The sequence below is a fragment of the Canis lupus genome, chromosome 37, assembly GCF_011100685.1.
Source record: "Canis lupus familiaris isolate Mischka breed German Shepherd chromosome 37, alternate assembly UU_Cfam_GSD_1.0, whole genome shotgun sequence".
NCBI classification, from domain to species: Eukaryota; Metazoa; Chordata; class Mammalia; order Carnivora; family Canidae; genus Canis; species Canis lupus.
Window position 1 is genome coordinate 11132528 of NC_049258.1, and position 22611 is coordinate 11155138.

Sequence of the window (22611 nt, forward strand, 5' to 3'; positions counted from 1 at the left end):
CAGGATCGTGCCCTGGGCCAAAGGCGGGCATTAAACCACTGAGCCACCCAGGGATCCCCTTTACTGACTCTTTATAATGCAAAGAGAAGCTCACTCACTTATCATGTTTAACCAAAGAATAGGCGTTTCTCTGTACTATAATGTGTTCTGAAAAGCTTGGCATTCTATGAAATTGCACTAAAATAACAGGGTTTTTCATTGAGAAAGATTAAAAGTAGACTACTCAGAACCTATGTAACTTTATACCAGAGCACTATCAAAAATAGCCCTTTATATTATTAATACAGTTAAAAAGGATACATTAAGGGACGCCTGGGTGGCTCAGCAGTTGAGCCTCTGCCTTTGGCTCAGAGTGTGATCCCAGATTTCTGGGACCAAGTCTCATAGTGGGCTTCCTGCATGGAGCCTGTTTATCCTCCCTCTGCCTGTGTCTCTGACTCTCTCTGTGTCTTTCATGAATAAGTAAGTAAAATCTTGAAGAAAAAAAAAGGATGGTTAAATTTAGATTAAAGGAATAAACAGAGGCTTGTACTTTTGTACAAAAAATAACATAAATCAGTGAAAGGGTTAAAGCTGCTGAGTTACAAAGATGAGCAAAATGCATGAAAGTTAAGAGTAACTTTGTAACGAGCATTTTTAAGAGTGCAGGAACTGCTAAACTGAGTTAAGATCCAAGTTTGTGATTGACATTGTATAACAGTAGTGGTTCCTTAATCATTGACAATTAAATATTCCTTAGAGGATATTTGGCAACATCTAAAAACAGTTTTAATTGATACAAGTGGGGTCATGTCTCTACTAACGTAATGGATAGAGGCCAGGAATATTGCTGAATATCCACAATGCACAGAATAGGTCCTATGCCCCTACAACAAAGAATTATCAGGCCTACATTGTTAACAGTGCCAAGATTAAGAAAAAGTTATGTATAATACTGTTCCTTCATGGCTTTCTGTTTTATTTACCTGCTGATATAAAGCATTGTAAAAATACTATATGAACCAAATGATTTGTACTAAACAGCATTATCCTGTTTGACAAATTCATGTTTCAGACATATAGGGTATAGCAGGACCTGTGTATTTTCTTTTTAAATGTGTATTTCCTGATTTTGCATATTCTTGTTCAAATGGTTTCCTATATTGGGAAAATTAAAATACAGCTCCAAGGAGAGGGACTTGGGTTTTAAAAAGTATCTTAAGATGTGAATTAGTTTCATAGATGCTATCAATAACTTCTTATTTTCCCCTCTTATATCCAGCTTGTCCCGATACAGATTGAAATTTAGTGCTGATAAAGTGGACACCATGATTGTTCAGGCAATTTGTAAGTATAGTACATGTAAGGTCTGATCTGTCCATTCATCATGACTTTTTCTTGCTGCTAAAACTATATCTTTTACGATTTTATCAGTGAGGAAGAAAAGGAGATTCGTGGGTTTTTTATTTGTTCGTTTTACGATATTATTTATTTATTTGAGAGGCATGAATGGGGGTAGGAGCTGAGGGAAAGGGAGATGCAGACTCCCTACTGAGCAGGGAGCCTGATATGAGGCTTGATCCCAGGACCTGAGATCATGACCTGAACTGAAGGCAGACGCTTAATCCACTGAGCCACCAGGTGCCCCTAGAATTTTCAGTGGTGAAGTAAATAAGCTGGAAAATGCAGAATAGAAAAGGGAAGCCACTCCTAATTTGACTAGTTGGAGATAATATAAATTAACATTGGTGATGTTAACAGATTTGTCTTTTTCCATGAAGTAAATCAATAGATGGGATCTATTGTGTTGTACTTCTGCTTTTTTTTTTTAACTTGGCTTTATAATAGGTCATTCTTCCATATTATTAAGTGAATCAACTCCTAACAGTTTCCAATTTTAAAAATTCCTTTAAATGGCAATTGCACTTCTGGGTATATACTCCAAAGAATTGAGCGGGTACACACACCAAATACATACACATCTGTGTTTGTAGCAGCATTATTTGCAGTAGCCAAAAGATAGAAATAATCCACATACCCACAAACGGATGAATGGATAAACAAAATAGGGTATATACACATAATAATTATTATCTTTAGACCTTAAAAAGGAATGAAATTCTGATGCATGTTACAAAATGGATGAATTTTGAAAACATGCTGAGAAATAAGCCACGCAAAAAAGACAACTGTTGAGTGATTCTACTTATGAGGTACCTAGAACAGGCAAATTCATAAAGGCCACAAGTAAAAGATATTACCAGGAGATGGGGGGAAGGTGGGGATATGGTGTTATTGTTTAGTACTTACAGACTTTTCCCTTGGGATAATGAAAGAGTTCTGGAAACGGGTAGTGGGTGATTGTTGCACCGAAACCTACAATTGAAAATGGTTAAAATGGTAGATTTTATGTATATTTTATGATTTTTTTAAAGCCCTTTTAAGTTTTTTGTTTTTTGTTTTTTTTTTTTTTTCATTTTAATCTACTGCAGCCTTGTTAGATGACTTAGACAAAGAGCTAAACAACTACATTATGCGGTGTAGAGAATGGTATGGCTGGCATTTCCCTGAATTAGGAAAAATTATTTCAGATAACCTGACATACTGCAAATGTTTACAGAAAGTCGGTGAGTAACTTAATTCTTTATTTTTTTAACTTAATCTTTTAAAGCATTGAAAATAACAATTTTTTTAATCCCACAACATGAGTTATAGGAATTGTTTTTTTTCCTTTTTTTTAGTAATTTTTTTCCTTAAGCTTCTCAGAGTTTCTTACAACTTACATGTATTTTGGGTGTGTAGCTGTATTAGTGTCTGTTAGAAACAGTTAACTTGGACTTTGATTTCAATGGCCTGTACAACAGAGAACATGGTTCTCTGATTTGGTTTTTCTTAAAATGGCTTCTTAAGGTGAAATGTATCCCATAGTAAGTTTACCATTAATACAGGCAACTGGACCTGGAATATGCTACTAAAAATAGTGCTGTCCGTACTGTTAGTGTTGTATCCTGTGCCAGTAGTACAGTAATATTAGCAGAACAACTTAAGCATTGTTAATATATAGGACTTCCCAGGGTCATACTACATTGCCGTATTACCACCCCAAGAATTAGTGGCACAGGCTTTAGTAAAATCTTAGCTACAAATTGCCTTATCATTAGTCCTATTTTATGAAGTATTTTGTTTTTAATTCTATTTTATATCTTTTTTGGAGGGAGATGGTGGGGAGAGATTTTAATCTCTAAAAATCAGGCCTTACATAAGGGAAATTAGTAAGTCAAACTTGTTAGCTTTTTGTTTTGTTTAGGCATCCTTTTCATTGGCTTCTCTCTACCTTTTTTTTTTTTTCTTTTTTGACTATTTGGATTTTATATAATTTGTTGAAGAGTGATTCTCCCTCATCCTCTGCAAACATTCCATAGGCGATAGGAAGAATTATGCCTCAGCCAAACTTTCTGAATTACTGCCAGAGGAAGTTGAAGCGGAAGTGAAAGCAGCTGCAGAGATCTCCATGGGAACAGAGGTTTCAGAAGAGGATATTTGCAACATTCTGCATCTCTGCACTCAGGTAAACTATACACATGGAGAAATTACTTTTGGTGGGACTGGCTATGTAATAATTTTCTGATGGCAATGATGATTTTTAAGCTTACTCACCTGATAAATATGAGGGTGTTCAGTCACTACCTCATCTGATGCCATCTTGATTTATATATTTCAAGGGGGAAATACATACTGAAGTAGGTTGAAAAATACCATCTAATTTATTTGTATTGTTAGCATTGTCTGGATAATGAATTATAAATTCATTAAGACAGAAATAAAGATTGAGTTACTTATTTCTAGCCTTTATGTTTATAGCCTGGAGTGTTCTTTTTTCCTCATTTGGAGATAGCTAAACAAGAATCACAAAGAGGAGGGCTGGCTCAGTCCGTAGAGCATGTCACTCTTGACCTTGGAGTTGTAAGTTCTAGCCCACAATTCGTGTAGAGATGCTTAAAAACAAAATATTTTAAAATCATATGCACAAAAAAGAATCACAAAGAGGATGACCAGTGTCTAGCCTTGGAGTTTTTTAAAAAATAACAGTAATATTGACTAGCATTTTTAGGCAGTGTATTGGGTTGTTTTACATTTATTATCTCATAAAATCCATTAAAACGGGAAACTGAGATAAAGAATGGTTCATTGTTCCGGGATTACATGGCTGACCTATGATAGTTTAGGGCTCCAGTGTGTAAAGACATGTGGTTTTTAAATGATTTTTACATAAGTAATTTATGATGTGTTCATTTTGTTTCTTATACTAGGTAATTGAAATTTCAGAATATAGAACTCAGCTCTATGAATATCTACAAAATCGAATGATGGCCATTGCACCGAATGTTACAGTCATGGTTGGGGAATTAGTGGGAGCACGGCTCATTGCTCATGCAGGTGATGATTTTAATGTAACTTATAAACAGGGATATTTAGAGTAGATTGTTTTCTACTTAGGGTTATCTTTTTCATCTTCAAATTATATTCATTAGAAATTTTAGGTAATAAACAGAAGTAGTTGGTTATAGCTAAGAACTAAGGACCAAGTGTTCAATGATGATTCTAATGTGTATGCCTGATTTCCTTTTGGATAGTGAAGGCATCTTTAGTCACTACCTCTTCTGAGACACTTGTGGTCCGTTGTCAGAAGTTTTTTACCATTAATGAGAATAATCAGATGAATGCAGGAGAATGAAATCAGTTAATGATTCCACTACTAGAAACTTACCAGAATAGGGGTGCCTGGGTGGCTTAGTTGGTTAAGCGTCTGATTCTTAATTTTGACTCAGGTCATGATCTCATGGTTGTAAGATTGAGCCCATCACTGGGCTCTGCTCTGGGCATGGAGCCTGCTTAAAATGGTCTTTCCCTCCACCCTTCCCCCTTGAAAAAACCCCTCATCAGATTAAATAGTTCTCACAACAGGTGATACATACCCTTGTTTGAGAATCTGGTTCACTACTGAATATGCTAATTTTAATATATTTGACATGCAAAATCTTTTAATGAATTTATAATGAAACTTCAGGTGTATATATGGTGATGTTACAAAGAAGGTATGTTACAAAAAATACTGTATAATTGAATATTTGCAAATAGAGTAAAGTACTATTGTTGGAGTCATTGTTCCACTCCATCATAGAATATTTTAATGTATCATCTACATCAAAGTGTCTAAACTAGAATAGCACCTACCTATAACTACATCATTATACAGATAGATATGCCATCCAAATACCCTCAGCTGCAAAATTGGGGTTATCTGGTTGGTTTTGTTTGCATCCATATTTTCGTAGGCTTAACCAAACTTTTGTGGTAAGAGATGCAGGGATTAACAGAAGTGTGTGTTCAATTTTAAATACATATCTAGTGGTTGAGCATTAATATTGGGGGTCTGTTCTGACAAAATCTGTACAGTAAATCTTTTTTTTTCTGTACAGTAAATCTAATAAAGCAGCAACTTTTTTATACCTGATCAGTGTACTTACAAGCATATCTCCTCATTCATACTGTAAACAACAGATAAAGTGTGAGAAAGTTATCACATAGTTTTTCTGCTGAGATGTCTGTCCTTTGTGTGTCTGTTCATTCTTATGTTTTTTTTCCATATCTAAAGTAGAATACTTGATGTCTAAAATCCTGCTGGTATGCTAATAGTATGTAGAGTAGTTAATACCGTCTCTGGCAAATAAGTATAATTGAACTAATAGGTTTAACCTTCAGTTTAGCATAAGCATTCATTATAAGCCTCTGCTTATAGTGCTACATGGTTGAATCACAAATGCTGAGGCTTTCTAGGGAGTCCCAGACTATAGAATCTGTATTGTATCAGATTTTTATTTACTCTGGTGGCTATAATACTTAGACTATATGTCTTGTGTTTAACACATGGAACTTTTAAATACTTGGAATTGCAATCCTTGTAACTACTTCTTTTCTTTTGAAGGTTCTCTTTTGAATTTGGCCAAACATGCAGCTTCTACAGTTCAAATTCTTGGAGCAGAAAAGGCACTCTTCAGAGCCCTCAAGTCTAGACGAGATACCCCAAAGTATGGTCTCATTTATCATGCTTCACTTGTAGGCCAGACAAGTCCCAAACACAAAGGAAAGGTGAGATGTATTTCTCCTGAGACCGGTCATTTTTTCTTTTTTTTCTCCCCTCCAGATAAGTCATTTCCTCCCTACTCTATAGGATGGAGTAAATTTTTCTACTGCTTCTTTTTCATTAGAGAATGATGATTTCTTGAGCTATAAAAGCACTTTTGTGTAATGAAAGAAAATAACATAAAGTGTTATTGGGGGCACCTGGCTGACTCAGTAAGCAGAGCGTGCAACTCTTGATTACGAGGTTGTTAAGTTCCCAGCCCCATATTGGGTGTAGAGCTTACTTTTAAAAAAAAAAAAATTTTTTTTTTAATGAAAAAGTATTACTGATCTTATTAAAGCCATGTTCTTTTGCTGTGTTAGGAGTTTTCTAGAATCTATGTGTTGATGAATGGGGAATGAATCAGAAGTTTTCTGGCAGGAAATCAATTTAGCATCATTTATGAATTATAAAATAATAACCATACACTGTGCTCAACACTTAGTAGGACTTACATGAATCCTCTTACTTATTTTTAAAGATTTTATTCATGAGAGAGAGGGGGGGGCAGAGACACCAGCAGAGAGAGAAGCAGGCTCCACGCAGAGACCCGATGGTGGGACTCAATCCCAGGATTCCAGAATCACGCCCCGGGGACAAAGGCAGGCGCCAAACCGCTGAGCCACTGAGGGATCCCCTACATGAATCCTTTTAATAGCCCTGTGAGATACAGGGTATCTTTTACAGATGGGAAAGCTGAGACTTAAGCAATTTCAAGCTTTTTTGGTAAGGGCATATAAATTAACAGAAACTGAAATGTTAAAAAAAACAAAACCCTGAAATATAAAATTCAGAGCAGATTGATGAAAGGGGTGATGCATTGTTAATTAACCTAAAAGGGGCTACACTTTTTCCAGATGATCTCATGGTGTGGAACTAAGGTCACTGAGTAGAAATTAAAGGAAGACATTAGGATATTTTGAGCTCGTTTTGGACATGAACTACTGCAAGATTATCTCATCCAACAGAACGAATGGGGTTTTGTATATAACCAGTTAGCCATTGAGAGAGATTCAGACATAAAATAGGTGGCTTAAGAGATGCCTGGGTGGCTCAGCTGTTCAGCAGCGTCTGACTTTGGCTTAGGGCATGATCCCTGAGTCCCAGGATCGATCCCCTTGGAGCCTGCTCCTTCTGCATATGTCTCTGCCCCCCACCCCATGAATGAATTAATGAATAAAATCTTAAAAAAAGATAGGTGGCTTGAGTTGTATTATATTTCTTGATTTTAAAAAATCCTAGAATGAAAGAGTTGATGTTATGCTTCTATTTTATCATGAATCAGTTATTGATTTTAACATCTCAACTTGGGGTATACTTTAAATGCCTCTAACTTCAAGTTCTCTATTAGATTTCTCGAATGCTGGCTGCCAAAACTGTTTTGGCTATCCGGTACGATGCTTTTGGTGAAGATTCCAGTTCTGCAATGGGAGTTGAGAACAGAGCCAAATTAGAGGCCAGGTTGAGGACCTTGGAAGATAGAGGGGTAAGGACCACATCCTGTTTATTGTAGAAGTGTTATAAAAAATTCATAAACTTTAAGTAATTTATGTACTTACTCATTTCACCTACTAAGCAGTTTTTATTTTATTATACATTTTAGTATGTCTAATATTTTTTGTTCCTGCTACTAAGTTTCCCTTAAATTTACCAAAAATTGTTATCTTTTCTTAGATAAGGAAAATAAGTGGAACAGGCAAAGCATTAGCAAAAACAGAAAAATACGAACATAAAAGGTGAGTACATTTTGGGGAGGATTAAAAATTTCTGCTTGTGGGCAGCCCAGGTGGCTCAGCAGTTTAGGGCCGCCTTCCGCCCAGGGCATGATCCTGGAGACCCAGGATCGAGTCCCACGTCGGGCTCCCTGCAGGGAGCCTGCTTCTCCCTCTGTCTGTGTCTCTTCCTAACCCTTGCTTAAATGCTTGCTTAAATTCAATGTCTCTAATTTTTTCTTTGCTATTTACAGTTTTCCATATTTCTAATTTTTAATCATATAAATATATTTTTACATTGTAATAAATACACATATAGCATATATTTTGGCTTTTCTCTCAAATAATCTCTCTATAGGTACCTCACAACCCCAAAATCAAGACTCTCATGCTCCTTCAGCCAAGCCAGCCAGGCACCCCTTGGCTTTTTTCCCCCCTTAATATTTAACTAGTTCATTTTCAGATGTTGAAAGTAAATATTGTTATTCATGGTTTCGATATAGTATACCATCTATCAACAAAAAATCAATTCATAGTTAATCCACAATGAAACCTGTTTAAAAGACAGAAAAGTCTAAAAATAGCTAAAAGGCATAATAATAAAATACTGAGAGCTCACCATGAAATTAACAAAAGATATGTGTTAGGGTCTGGTAGTTTGGTTATTATTTGAGGTAATGTTCAATGCTGGTAATGTGATGGAAGTAGAATGTAATACACCGTTTCTGGGAAGCACTTTTACAGTATGTCTCCGGATTCTTTAGTCATTAACCCATAAATTCTCACTCAGGACCCATAATTCCTTAAGAATTTTAATAGTAAGATTTTAAACTGGGCAAGGAGTAACATCTTACTGTAAATATTCATATATGTATTTAAATGTACATATTTAGAAAAACTACTTCCTTTATTCTGGAAGGAAATCAAAAGTGTTCCCACTAACTTTATGTTTTATGAATTTTCCAAGTTTTCAACAATGACTATATATATTATATATATATTGTAATTTTTTAAGTCTGACTTGAGGTCTTTAGTTGATAAGTATGGATCTTTGTTTTTTATTATAAATGTTTTTAACGTATAAAAATTAAGCAACCGGGCAGCCCAGGTGGCTCAGAGGTTTAGCGCCTGCCTTCAGCCCAGGGCATGATCCTGGAGACCCAGGATCGAGTCCCACATCAGGCTGCCTGCATGGAGCCTGCTTCTCCCTCTGCCTGTGTCTCTCATGAATAAATAAAATCATTTTAAAAAATAAATAAATAAAAATTAAGCGACCATAAATCTACAAATAAATGAAACATTCCTTACCTTGTTTTGAACAGTTTCTTAATATGCCATTATGCTTGTGACTTTACTTTTTTTTAAGATTTTATTTATTTATTCATGAGAGACACAACACACGGAGGCAGAGACACAGGCAGAGGGAGAAGCAGGCTCCATGCAGAGAGCCTGACGTGGGACTCGATACCAGGACTCCAGGATCACGCCTGGGCCGAAGGCAGCGCTAAACCAGTGAGCCACCTGGGCTGTCCCTGCTTGTTACTTTAAACACATGCACTTAAAGCACCAATTATGAGATTACTTCTTGTTGTTTTAGGCACTTAGTACGTTGAGTTTTTACTTTTCTGCCACATTAGAACAAAAGCAAGCGTAGCCTTTTAGGGAATGTTTATCCATATGTATCCCCTTGTTTTTCTGCCTTTGGGGATTTTGTGATGAAGTATTCTGTGTTAACTTGATTTAGGTATTTTGTTTTTTATTGAATTACCCTATGTTCTGAAACTTGAGTTGCTTCAGTTTTTACTTTCTAGGATAGTCCGTTGGTATAAAGAGATTTTTGCCATTTTCCTCATACTGATTAAATATTTTTCTATACCATAGTCATCACAGTGATTACTAACTTAAATCAGAACTCATTTTAGGGCAGCCCGGGTGGCTCAGCGGTTTAGCGCTGCCTTCAGCCGGGGATGTGATCCTGGGGACCCAGGATCAAGTCCCACGTCGGGCTCCCTTCCTGGAGCCTGCTTCTCCCTCTGCCTGTGTTTCTGCCCATCTCTCTCTCTCTCTCTCTCGGATAAATAAATAGAATCTTAAAAAAAAAAAAAAAACTCATTTTAGCTCACCACTTCTCTTGAAGTGTGATTGACTTACTTGGAAAATCTGGTTGATAACCTCTTTACCTTTTGGAAACTATTAGTTTTCATAAACTACCCCAAAGCCACTAAATGATTTAAAACAGCATTGTATGCTTATGTAAGTATTATCTAATGGCATTTCCTTTAAACTTCTTTAGAATTATTTCAGTTATAAGTGTTGTAGAGATTTTTTATAGTTCTTTGATTCTTTCAGTGAAGTGAAGACTTATGATCCTTCTGGTGACTCCACACTGCCAACCTGTTCTAAAAAACGCAAGATCGAACAGGTGGATAAAGAAGATGAAATTATTGAAAAGAAGGCCAAAAAAGCCAAGATTAAAATTAAAGGTCAGTTTGAAGTTTTATTTTTTTTTATTTTTTTTTATTTTTTTTAAGATTTTATTTATTTAATTCATGAGAGACACACAGAGAGAGACAGAGACACAGGCAGAGGGAGAAGCAGGTGCCATGCAGGGAGCCTGACGTGGGACTCGATCCTGGGACTCTAGGATTACACCCTGGGCGGAAGGCAGGCGCTAAACCCCTGAGCCACCGGGGCTGCCCTTGAAGTTTTAAAATGTTGTTTATATTCTTATTCTTTAAGAAAGACAGACTTCATAAGTCTTGGGGAAATACATGCCATTAAACTTTATTATGAAGCTACCCATATTTGAAAGTTAATGGTGTGGGACACCTGGGTGGCTCAGTGGTTAAGCATCTGCCTTTGGCTCAGGGCGTGATCCCGGGACCTGGGACTGAGTCTTGCATTGGACTCCCTGTGGGCAGCCAGCTTCTCCCTCTACCTGTGTCTCTGCCTCACTCTCCGTGTCTCTCATGAATAAATAAATAAAAGAAAGGTAATGGTGTGTGTTTGTTTTTAAAGGTTTTATTTCAGAGAATGAGAGAGAGAGCATAATTGGGGAGTGGGAGAGGGAAAAGTAGACTACTCCCACTTAGCCAGGAGCCCAACCTGGGGCTTGATCCCAGGACTCCGAGATCATGACCTGAGCTGTAGGCAAATGTTTAACTGACAAAACCACCCAAGCATCTCAGAGAAGCATTTCTTTGAATATATGGAATCACATATTAAGCTGAGCGTACCAAATTTTACTTCCTACCATAGGAATTATTTTGAGAATCAGCTTAAGATACAAGAAAAAAAGTTCATGCTTTCTAAATTAGTCGTTTCTATTGTATAGAATAGACTAGAGTAATAACATTGAGTACCCTATCATTATAGTAATAATATTTAATAGGTGCTATCTGGTGGACTGGGCTATCTTGGAAAGTTGGTAAGCAAGTAACCCCATTTGCCAGTAGTACCTGTATTGAATGCCTGCCGGCTAGTCTAGCAGGAAAAGCAGGCATTAAAGTAATATTTGGTTTGCTTAAAAAATTTTTTGTTTGTTTCTAAATAGCTTTGTGGTCAAAAGTATACTATCAGCAAATGTGGATTCCTGACCTGGCTGAAAGAAAGATAAACAAGTTATTTAAGTCCTGTGTTTCTATTTACTTATTGAATAGTAAGGTGATCCCTAAGCCAATTAATAGCATTTGAAACAACCAACTCCAGATTCGTATCTCCACTTGTATATACAGTAAGCTTTTTTTGTTTTTTGTTTTTTGTTTTTTTACAGTAAGCTTTTCAAACTAATATTCCTCTGTTTTTGTCACTCTCAGTCTGTTTGTTTCTCCACAAATTTTTCTGTCTTATAAATGGCAGTTCTGGTTGCTGTGGCATTTAACTTTTTCTTACAACCCAAATGTATTCTGGCAACAAGTGATCTTAAAAAAAAAAAAAGATTTCATTTTTAAGAAATCTCTACAGTCAATGTGGGGCTCCAACTTAAAATTCCAAGATCAAGAGTCATATGCTCATACCAACTTAGCCAGCCAGTTCTAGTCTAGCAACAAATTCAATTCAATTCTACATTGAAAATATTTCCAGAATGTAACCATTCTTCTTACCCACCACTGCTTTTTTTTTTAATGTAGCAGCCACAGTGCTACCTCCTGTTAACACTGATCTACTTTTACTCCTTGCTCACTCTCCGCCAGCCACACTGGCTTCATTATTTCTTGTTACTCTCCAACTCTGCTTCTCTCCCAGAATAGCCTTAGCATTTACTCTTCTCTCTGGCTGGAATGTTTTTCCTCAGGATAGGTGCATCATTCACTCCTTTGCCTCTTCCAGGTGTTGTCAGACTATCCTCTCTGAAGTAGCCATACGCATTACTGTTCTTAGTGTTCCTCTTCCTGCTTTGTTTTTATTCTTAGCATTGATTACTGTGTAAGATATTGTGTAGTTTTATTGTTTTTCCCCCTCTACTAATAAAAAAGATACATAAGGACAGGAATTTCTTTTTATGTCCTGTTGTATCCGGTTGGCTAGGATATGACCTGGCATTTATTTAGTAAGTGCTAAATAAATTTTTGGTGAATGAGTTTCTAATGAGATGCACCTATTACTGAGTCTTCTTCTTCTTTTTTTAAAGATTTTACTTACGGCAGCCCAGGTGGCTCAGCAGTTTAGCGCTGCCTTCGGCCCAGGGCCTGATCCTGGAGATCTGGGATCGAGTCCCACGTCGGGCTCCCTGCATGGAGCCTGCTTCTCCCTGTGCCTCTCTCTCTCTCTCTCTCCTCTCTGTGTATTATCATGAATAAATAAATAAAATCTTTATTTTTTTTAAAGATTTTATTTATTCATTTATTTATGAGAGACAGAGAGAGAGGCAGACACAGGCAGAGGGAGAAGCAGGCTCCCTATTGGATAGCCAGAATGATGGGAAAAAACTGATATGCAAGAGGTCAGGAAAGTGAGGTCTGACACAGTGTTAATTGTTGTGTCTGTATAATTAACCCCATTTAGTTGAAGAAGCCCCAGCAGCAACAGAAGAAGAAGAGGAAGAAGAAGAAGGAGTACTAGTGGTAGAAGAACAGGAGACGTCTGTGAAGAAGAAGAAAAAGAAGGACAAAAAGAAACACATTAAGGAAGAACCACTTTCTGAGGAAGAACCTTGTACCAGCACAGCAATTGCGGTATGTTTTTAATTATCAGTACTTTGTTGGCATGGGCGGGGTCTCTGTATTTTATTATACTCTACGTATTAGAAATGAGCGGGCAGTTAAGATGGTTTTCATTGATGGAACAGTAAAAATAAAAATATTATTAAAAAGGCCATTCCCAAACCTAGAATCTTACTATAAACTCGGTTTACTTTGAGGAAGAGAGAGAATATTTGCTACAGATTTTCATAGAGGTGATACTTACAGTTTTAGGTTTTAATCTTTAACCCAAATTTATTTTCAAAGGATATAGATCAACTTTGCTTTTTATAGGAAAAGTTATTATTACTAACCCATACATTTACAGCTCTTTAAAAAGCATTCTGGTTTGTTATTTTCAGAGTCCAGAGAAAAAGAAGAAAAAGAAAAAAAAGAGAGATACTGAGGACTAATTGAAGGGAACCGTCTTGGAATGAATCATCTGAATACATCATACTTAGGATTCAGTCAGAATGTATCAGAGATGTCCCCTAATTTGAGGGAAAGTTGGATGAAACAAAGTTATTAATCATTTATACCTTTTCAGACCTATTCGTGTCTTGACATCAGTTCTGTTAAACTTGATTGTGTCATCATTTCTTAGAGTCTTTGTTACACAAATAAAAATATTTTCTTTGTATTTTAAGGCAGTTCTGTGATCTCTATACTTTAGGTAGACAATCCATGGCCCTTTCTATGTTTTATTATTTGATGATTATTGCTTTAATAATTCTAGCTGAAAAGTGAGAGTTGTGAATTATTAATTTGAAACTTAGCCTTTCTGAAGGCTGTGATTAGATGGACCAATTTAAGAACCTTACTAATGTTTCTTTTTCCTTTTTAGACTGTCCCTTTTTTCTCCTTTTCTCCTATTTTTCTGCTTCTGTATTTATTTAAATAAAGCTGTGTTTTGTGTTCAAAACTTTTAAATTAGGTGAGCAAAACTTTTGTCCCTATTTTACTTTACAGTTCTGAATAGAGCAACAAAATAATTAGTAACATAGATGTAGACTTTTTTTCTGAACTAACATTTTTAAAAGGATAACAAAATGATTATCTAGTAAAGAATGGGGGAATAACAGGAAAACAAGATGACCAAAAATAAAATGTCCATGGGTATAACCAGGACATAGAACACCAAAGAAATCTGTTGCTAAAATATAGTATTAATGTGTGAAAAACAGCCTGATTGACAGCCGTATGTGTACATATAATCATGACAACCACAGGTTTCATGGTATCGTTAGGACTTGCATCTCTATGCCTTGGGCATGATGCTAAAGCCCAGCTCAATAAATGCATTCAACAAACAAGTGGAGGAGCTAAAATGATTATAGCTTTGGGGTGCCTGGGTGGCTCAGGCAGTTAAGCCTCTGATTTTGGCTCAGGTCATGATACTGGTGTTCTGGGATTGAGCTCTGTCCAGCTACCCGCTTAGGAGAGTGTGCCTCGCCCTCTGCCCCTACCCCCTCTGTTCACGTGCATGTGCTCGCTCTCTAATGAATAAAATCTTTAATAAGATAAAATGATTATAGCTTTGAGTTTCCTCTGCTTTTCAGGTAACTAACAGCAAGTCCACAGCCCCTCTTGTTCCTCACTTGTGAATTAGAGTTGATAGTCAACGTTACTTCTCCACTAACAGTGGCTTGTAGAAAAAAGATGACATAAATTTTCAGAGGTGTAAGTACATTTCAAATTTAGATATTTGAAGTAAATGCTACATGAAGTACATTAGCCGTCCCTAGACACAGTTCTATAATAAAGCTGGTTATCTTGCTCCCAGAAGAACGTTATCATTTTATATTATTCATTAGTACCTCAGACATATTATTTACTTGGGATTTTAACAGCTTTTGATGAAAGTTGCCCATAGGTCTGTGCCAAGGGCTATATTATATAGTCCAAAGTTTTCTGTTTGAAGTAAGATAGACTTTGAAATGCTAATTAATAAACTTCTAGTCTTTGAATGGTCTACAGGCCTGGGGAAAATCTAGTTGCATCACAGAGCTATTAATAGGTTTTTTTTATTTAAGTTTAATTAACATATATTGTGTTATTAGTTTCAGAGGTAGAATTCAGAGTTGCATCCAACACCCAGTGCTCTTTGCTTCAAGTGCCCTCATAAATGCCCACCCCAGTTCCCCCATCTCCCTGAGTTGCCAGTTCTCTTAACTTTATTTTTATTTTATTTTTTAAAGATTTTTATTTATTTATTCATAGAGATGCAGAGAGAGAGAGAGAGGCAGAGACACAGGCAGAGGAAGAAGCAGGCTCCATGCAGAGAGCCTGACATGGGACTGGATCCAGGGTCTCCAGATCACGCCCTGGGCTGCAGGTGGCGCTAAACCGCTGCGCCACCGGGGCTGCCCAAACTCTTAACATTAAAACACTAAATAGAAGGTAGATTCTGGTTCCTCTTTGTGCTAAAATGAAGTACTTATTCCTTTGAAGAGCCTTAGGATCTTAGTCTGAAATGGGAAGTGCAGGTGAATTTTATAAAAGCTCATTCTGATTAGCAAACTTGAAAAATTTCTGCGAGTAGGCCACATAAAATACTTAAATACTGATTATCTGGGTGCCTGGCTAGCTCGGTAGAGCGTGAGGCTCTTGAGGTGTTGTGAGGTCAAGCATCACATTGGGTGTAGAAATTACTTAAAAAATTAAAACTTGGAGATCCCTGGGTGGCTCAGCTGTTGGGTGCCTGCCTTCAGCCCAGGGCATGATCCTGGAGTCCCAGGATCGAGTCCCATGTCGGGCTCCTTGAGTGGAGCCTGCTTCTCCCTCTACTTCTCTCTCTCTCTCTCTCTCTCTCTCATGAATAAATTCTTCAAAAAATTTAAAACTTACTGGTTCTCAAAAAACCGTGATTCTCCACTGTACTCCACATCCTTCCCTTCAAAAATGTAAATTTATACTTTTTTACCACTTCTGTATCAGGGAACCTGGGTGGCTGAGCCCATCAAGCGTCCCAATTTTTTTGTGTTTTTTAAAAAGATTTACTTATTTAGGAGCACCTGGATGGTGCAGTTGGTTAAACGTCAGTTGGTTTCAGCTCAGGTCCTGATCTCAGAGTCGAGTTCAAGCCCTGTGTTGGGCTCCAAACTGGGGCATGGAGCCTACTTTTAAAAATAAGTAAATAAAAATAAACTATATCTCTACTACGTTGTGGGACCTCAGTGTGCTTATCATGGCCTGGGATGAGCTATACTCTCTAGAACTCCAACTTCAATCACTCTTCTGCAGTTCTCTTCATTGCTTTGTTGCTTTAAGGCCATCTTTTTTTTTTTTTTTTTTTAAGGTTTATTTAGAAAGTGCTGGAGGACGGGCAGAGGGAGAGGACCCTGAAGCAGATTTCTGCGGAGGGCAGAACCTTACCCCAAGACCCTGAGATCATGACCTGAACTGAAACCAAAAGTTGGCCATCCAACCAACTGGTTACTCAGGTGCCTCCAAGGGCATCTTTTAAAACTTGTTTCAGGCCCATCCCACCTGTACCCCTTAGAATAACGGGCAGTAGGGCCGAGTAACTAAAATTTTAACATACGTAAGAGTCACCTGGCAATCCTGATAAACTGCAGATGAGTCAGTAGATCTAGGATAGAGTCTAAGATTCTTTTCTTTTTTAATAAGATTTTTTAAAAAATTTATCCATGAGAGAGGCAGAGACCAAGAGGGAGAAGCAGGCTCCTGGCAGGGAGCCCGATGGGGGACTTGATCCCCAGACCTGGGGTCATGCCCTGAGCCAAAGGCAGGCACTTAACCACTGAGTCACCCAGGTGTCCCAATATTTCATTTTTAGGAAGCTCTTAGATGATTCTTGGTTGAGGTCACTCTTAGGGTATCTAGTAGGTGATAAAGAACTCAGGCAAATTACTTAAATTCTCAAACTTGTATATCTAAAAGTGGGTTGCTCTGACAAGTGAGAAAATGTTTAAAGGGTTTTTTTTTTTTAAGCCATTCTTGAATATTTTTCCATTTCCCAGTCCTAAGAGCTTCCCTGTGTGTTCTTACCTGTCAGAGTTCCTGCAGTATAGTAGGGCCTTCATGTTTGTTTAGTGATGAGTGAATGACCTATCGATGAATTAACTAGGTTTTATGTTAAATTCAGGGGAAAGTAAACTTAAGACCACTGGGGCACCTGGCTGGCTCAGACATTGGAGCTATGTGACTCTTGGTGTTGGGGTTGTGAAGTTGAGCCTTAACACTTCTGATTTTTCTTTTCCTCATCATGACTTTTTTAATTTTTTAAATTTCTTTTTAGTTTTTAATTCCAGCTAGCATATGGTGTTATTAGTTTCAGGTGTACAACATAGTAATTCAGTAATTCCACACACTACCCAGTCAGTCCTCATCACCTATTTAATCCATACCCCAACCCACTTTCCCTCTTTTAGCCCTCAATTCTCTATAATTAAGAATCTGAGGGCAGCCCGGGTGGCTCAGTGGTTGTGCGCCTGCTTTCAGCCCAGGGGGTGATCCTGGGGTCCTGGGATCGAGTCCTGCATCAGGCTCCCTGCATGGAGCCTGCTTCTCCTGCCTGTGTCTCTGCCTCTCTCTCCCTCTCTGTGTCTCTCTTGAGTAAATAAATAAAATCTTAAAAAAAAAAATTTGAGGATGCATGGAAGCTCAGTTCATGATCCCAGGATCCTGAGATCCAGCCCCGCATTGATTTCCCTGCTCAGCTGGGAGTCTGCTTCTCCCTCCCCTCTCTGCTGCTCCCCCTGCTTGAGTGTGCTCTTGCTTGCTCGCTCTCAAACCTTTTAAAAAAGAATCTGTTCCTTGATTTCTCTTGTTTTCCCCGTTGCTTATTTTGCTTTTTTAAATTCCACATATGAATGAAATTCTACAGTATTTGTCTTTCTTTGACTTATTTCACTTAGCATTTTACTCTAGTTCCATCCATGTTGCATTTGGTAAGATTACATTTTTTTAAAGATTTTATTTAAGAGCGAGAGCTCTCTTTATATTTTTTATGGTATTTTATCTATTAAGGCTCAGATAAGCTGCTCCCCAGGTCAAGTACTCATGAATGCCACATTCATGAGTGCCACAGTCCCCAGCTGAGAGGGTGGGCAGGCAGGTGAGTAGAGAGCAGAGGCCTTCCACATCCCCCAAAAGTGGGGTGGGCGGGGTGGGGGTAGGATAATGGAGCCCTGTGCTCCTCTAGTCAACTGCTGAGGAGTGAGGGTGACCCAAAAAACCCCAGGCCTGGGATGCCGAGGATGCCTGCCCAAGTAGGTCCCAGGAAAGCGAGGGGACAGGTGCTTGTGGGCCAGGCTGGCAGGTCTGGGAACTGGCCCCAGGAGTGCTTATGGTGGGGAGGGTCTGGACAGGGAGGAGGGGCACAGGCCCTGTGGACAGCAGGAAAATTCTGGGTGGTGCCAGCCCGCCTCCCCTCCCCCCAGCTCGGGGCCCCACCGGTGCTTGTTCCATTCTATTTTATGCCTGAATAATATTCCATTATGTGTATATACCACATTTTCACCCATTCATCAATCAATGAGACACTTAGTTGCTTCTGGAACTTGGCTATTGTTTTTTTTTTTTTTTTTTAAAGATTTTATTTATTTATTCATGATAGTCACACAGAGAGAGAGAGAGGCAGAGACACAGGCAGAGGGAGAAGCAGGCTCCACGCAGGGAGCCCGACGTGGGATTCAATCCCGGGTCTCCAGGATCGCGCCCTGGGCCAAAGGCAGGCGCCAAACCGCTGCGCCACCCAGGGATCCTGGAACTTGGCTATTGTAAATAATGCTGCTGTGAACATAGGTATTCATGTATCCCTTTGGATTAGTGTTTTTGTATTCTTTGGGTAAATACCCAGTAGTGCAACTACTGGATCATAGGATAGTTGTATTTTTAACTTTTTGAAAAAATTTCAGAGTTTGACAGTGGCTGCACCAGTTTGCATTCCCACCAACAGTGCAAGAGAGTTCTTTTTTCTCCACATCCTCACCAGCATTTGTTTCTTGTGGTTTTGGTTTTAGTCATTCTGACCTGTGTGAGGTGATATCTCATTGTAGTTTTGATTCGTGTTTCTCTGATGATAAGTAATGAAGAGCTTCGCGTGTGTCTGTTGACCATCTGGATGGCTTCTTTAGAGAAATGTCTGTTCCTTTGTGATCTTTCTTTATGAATACAATAAGAAAACCATTAAATCTAAGGACCTAAGTGATAAACCCACGTTTTGGGACTTTGAGCTCAGTTTTCTGTTATATCCTATGGCCATTACCTGTAACCTTGAATGCTTTCAAAAGTCAACGTTTGTTGAATCTTTCAAATACAACTTTATAAATTTTTTTTTAACTTTATAAATTTTTAAAGTGATTTTTTCCACATGTATTTATTTGGGTGGTGTGGGGCTGGACAGGCAGAGGTAGAGGGAGAAAGAGTCCCAAGCAGACTCTTGCTGGCACAGAACCTGACAGGGGGCTCGATCTCATAACCCTGAGAGCACAACCTGAGCCGAAACTAAGAGTCGGAAATTTAACCAACTGCTCCACCCAGGTGCCCCTCTAAATTATTTTTTAATAAATTTTTATTTTTAATTTGTAAAGGACTTTCTTTCTTTCTTTCTTTCTTTCTTTCTTTCTTTCTTTCTTTCTTTCTTTTCTTTCTTTCTTTTTCTCTTTCTCTCTTTCTTTTTCTCTTTCTCTCTTTCTTTCTTTCTCTTTCTTTTTCTTTTTCTTTCTTTCTTTCTTTCTCTCTCTCTCTCTTTCTTTCTTTCTTTCTTTCTTTCTTTCTTTCTTTCTTTCTTTCTTTCTTTCTTTCTTTCTTTCTTTCTTTCTTTCTTTCTTTCTTTCTTTCTTTCTTTCTTTCTTTCTTTCTTTCTTAGTGCACGAGTGGGGTGGGGGGCAGAGGGAGAAGGAGAAAGCATGAGCCCAGAATCCGATCGATGTGGGGCTGCATTCCACAACTTCCAGATCACCACCTAAGCCAAAATCAAGAGTTGGACACTTAACCAATTGAGCCACCCATTCACCCCAATAAAGTTTTATTTAAAACCATTTCTGGGGGGATCCCTGGGTGGCTCAGCGGTTTAATGCCTGCCTTTGGCCCAGGGCGTGATCCTGGAGTCCTGGGATCAAGTCCCATGTCGGGCTCCCAGCATGGAGCCTGCTTCTCCCTCTGCCTGTGTCTCTGCCTCTCTGCCTCTCTCTCTCTCTGTCTATCATAAATAAATAAAATCTTTTTAAAAAATGAATAAATAAAAATAAAACCATTTCTGGGGCACCTAGTTGGCTCACTAGGTTAAGTGTTCAGCTCTTGGTTTCAGCTCTGGTGGTGACCTCAGGGTCATGAGATGGAGCCTCCCCCCCTCCCCCCCCCCCCCACCCCATTGGGCTCCACACTTAGCAGGGAGTCTGCCTAATATTCTCTTTCCCTCCTCCCCTCCCCCACTCACTCATGCACTCTCTCTAAAATAAGTAAATTTTTAAAATAAGTAAATCTTTAAAATCAGTTCCTTTTTTTTTTTTTAATTTATTTGAGAGAGAGCACAAGCAGGGGGAGAAGGAGAGGCCTTCTTATAGTAAATCATTTCTTATAGCAAATGTAAAATGTGATTCTTCTGGAGTATTTTATACTTGTACTGGGTTTCGCTTTAAGGAGAAATTAGAAGTAGTTAGAGAAGTGGTTCTCAAAACGTGTAGGAATTGTAGACACCTGGAGAACTTTTTAAAAGGTGCATTTCTGTGCAGCCCGGGTGGCTCAGCAGTTTAGTGCCACCTTCGGCCCAGGGAGTGATCCTGGAGCCCCGGGATCAAGTCCTATGTCGGGCTCCCTGTGAGGAGCCTGCTTGTGTCTCTGTCTCTCATGAATAATTAAATAAAATCTTAAAAAAAAAAAAAAGGTGCATTTCTGATTTGGCAGATCTAGGATATAGGAATCAAGAATATGCACTTTGACAAGCTGACGATGATGCTCACACCTTGAACACTGGGCTAGGAGGGCCCCTTATATTGCAAACTGAGTACCTACTTTGATGGTCGAGATGTCAGGCCTGTGCCTCTTATTAAAATGAGCATCACTGCTATACCATCGCCAGGCAGCAGCTGTGCTGTTTCACTAGTTAATTTTGAGGAGACCCTGGGGCTTGGCACTTAATGTGTTCAATGCTTTTCCCACATGAATGAGGCAAGCTTTGGATGTGTACTAGAAGTACAATGATCAGCCTTATTTCCTGTCATAAGACTTTGCTTTTGAATGGAATTGCTGATTCTGCAGGTGTTCTGTACATATTTAATATAAAACTGAAAAAACTTAGTCATTTGTTTTGTTAAGTTTGTGAGAATAAACCCCCAGATTTAAAGCAGCACACACAGAAGAGAAAGCACACAAAAGCGTCTTTGAAAGAAACCTCAATGAGAAGTGTATGGACTAGCCCCAGATGTGCAAGTGGCTGAGCATTTCTCAGGCTTAATTTGGTGGACTATAGGCTTAAAGAATGTGGGAAATCAGTTTTCATACTAGCATCATCATTTTATCATGTCCAAATGTCTACTATTTAGTATTTTCCTTTGGAGTACTTCTAAATTTTGTTTCTGGTAGGTTGCTTTTTTGTTGCCATTTTATTACAAAGCTGCAATGAATATCTTACACATTTGTCTTTATGCTTGTGTTTCTTTAGGATAAATTTCTAGATGTAGATTTACTGTGTCCAAGGGATACAAGTATAAAATAATACCAGCTTGCGGGGCTACCTGGCTCAGTCAGTAGTAGAGCATGTGACTCTTGTTCTCAGGGTCATGAGTTCAAGTCCCACAGTGGGCATGGAACCTACTTAAAACAAATATGATTTTTTAAATTATTTTTTTTATTTTTTTAAGATTTATTTATTTATTTATTTATTTATTTATTTATTTATTTATTTATTTATAGAGAGAGAGAGGCAGGCTCGGTGCCAGGAGCCCGACGTGGGACTCGATCCCGGGACTCCAGGATGGCGCCCTGGGCCAAAGGCAGGCGCCAAACCGCTGAGCCACCCAGGGATCCCCCTGATTTTTTTTTAAATAGTAATTTATATCCCAACCAATAGTGTTAAGAGAAACCTCCCTTTTCAGGCAGTGTCTCATAACTGTCTTTATTAGCACCTACTCTTAACCCCTTACTAACATAATTTTGCACAATTAACTTTTTTAAAATATTAACTTGAATTAAGTGGTTTTAAACTGGATAGTTTTCCTTTTCTACCTCTTAAAATTATATGGTCAAGATGTACAGGAGGACTCCAGCTTATCAGTACATAACTGAAATCACCTTTAAGGATTATATACTCCCACCCAGCCTTGTGCTATTAACCCAAAGTGGGAATTTGTGTGGATAGAAAATAAATCCCTTCTTCAACACACGATACCACTAGGTGCCAGAAAATTGTCCTGTGACTAGAAGGTGACTGCCTACCTTCCCCCCCAGGTTTATGCAAAGATCTGTATAATTGTAAGTACATCCCAGCAGTGCTGCTGTGGTTCTTGATTATGGTCTTTTATCATTTGTCAGCAAGTATAAAGTAGTAAGCTTAAAATGATGATTAACGCTTTTTTTTTTTTTTTTAAGA

General features: G+C 38.3%; 1 protein-coding gene and 2 non-coding genes across 8 annotated transcripts in view; all 3 read left to right on the plus strand.

The window, feature by feature from the left end:
• The window catches only part of NOP58 (NOP58 ribonucleoprotein), a 31761-nt gene extending 18060 nt beyond the window's left edge, over positions 1-13701 (plus strand). For 5 of the 6 annotated variants that reach the window (XM_038585391.1, XM_038585393.1, XM_038585394.1 and 2 more), the window contains 10 exons: positions 1262-1326; positions 2472-2606; positions 3402-3547; positions 4290-4416; positions 5966-6129; positions 7515-7649; positions 7838-7899; positions 10225-10358; positions 12880-13049; positions 13418-13701. In XM_038585391.1, the coding sequence (XP_038441319.1) occupies positions 1262-1326; positions 2472-2606; positions 3402-3547; positions 4290-4416; positions 5966-6129; positions 7515-7649; positions 7838-7899; positions 10225-10358; positions 12880-13049; positions 13418-13468 (1189 nt within the window). In that variant the 3' untranslated portion in view covers positions 13469-13701. Of the gene's footprint in view, positions 1-1261; positions 1327-2471; positions 2607-3401; positions 3548-4289; positions 4417-5965; positions 6130-7514; positions 7650-7837; positions 7900-10224; positions 10359-11428; positions 11609-12879; positions 13050-13417 lie in introns of those variants that run through there. The other variant, XM_038585392.1, reaches the window with a different exon arrangement.
• On the plus strand, positions 3605-3683 carry LOC119868002. Its single transcript, XR_005385492.1, has one exon. It is a non-coding gene; the product is annotated as a small nucleolar RNA SNORD11B (small nucleolar RNA).
• Positions 4566-4649, plus strand: LOC119868001. Its single transcript, XR_005385491.1, has one exon. It is a non-coding gene; the product is annotated as a small nucleolar RNA SNORD11 (small nucleolar RNA).
• Positions 13702-22611: the final 8910 nt, after the last annotated feature.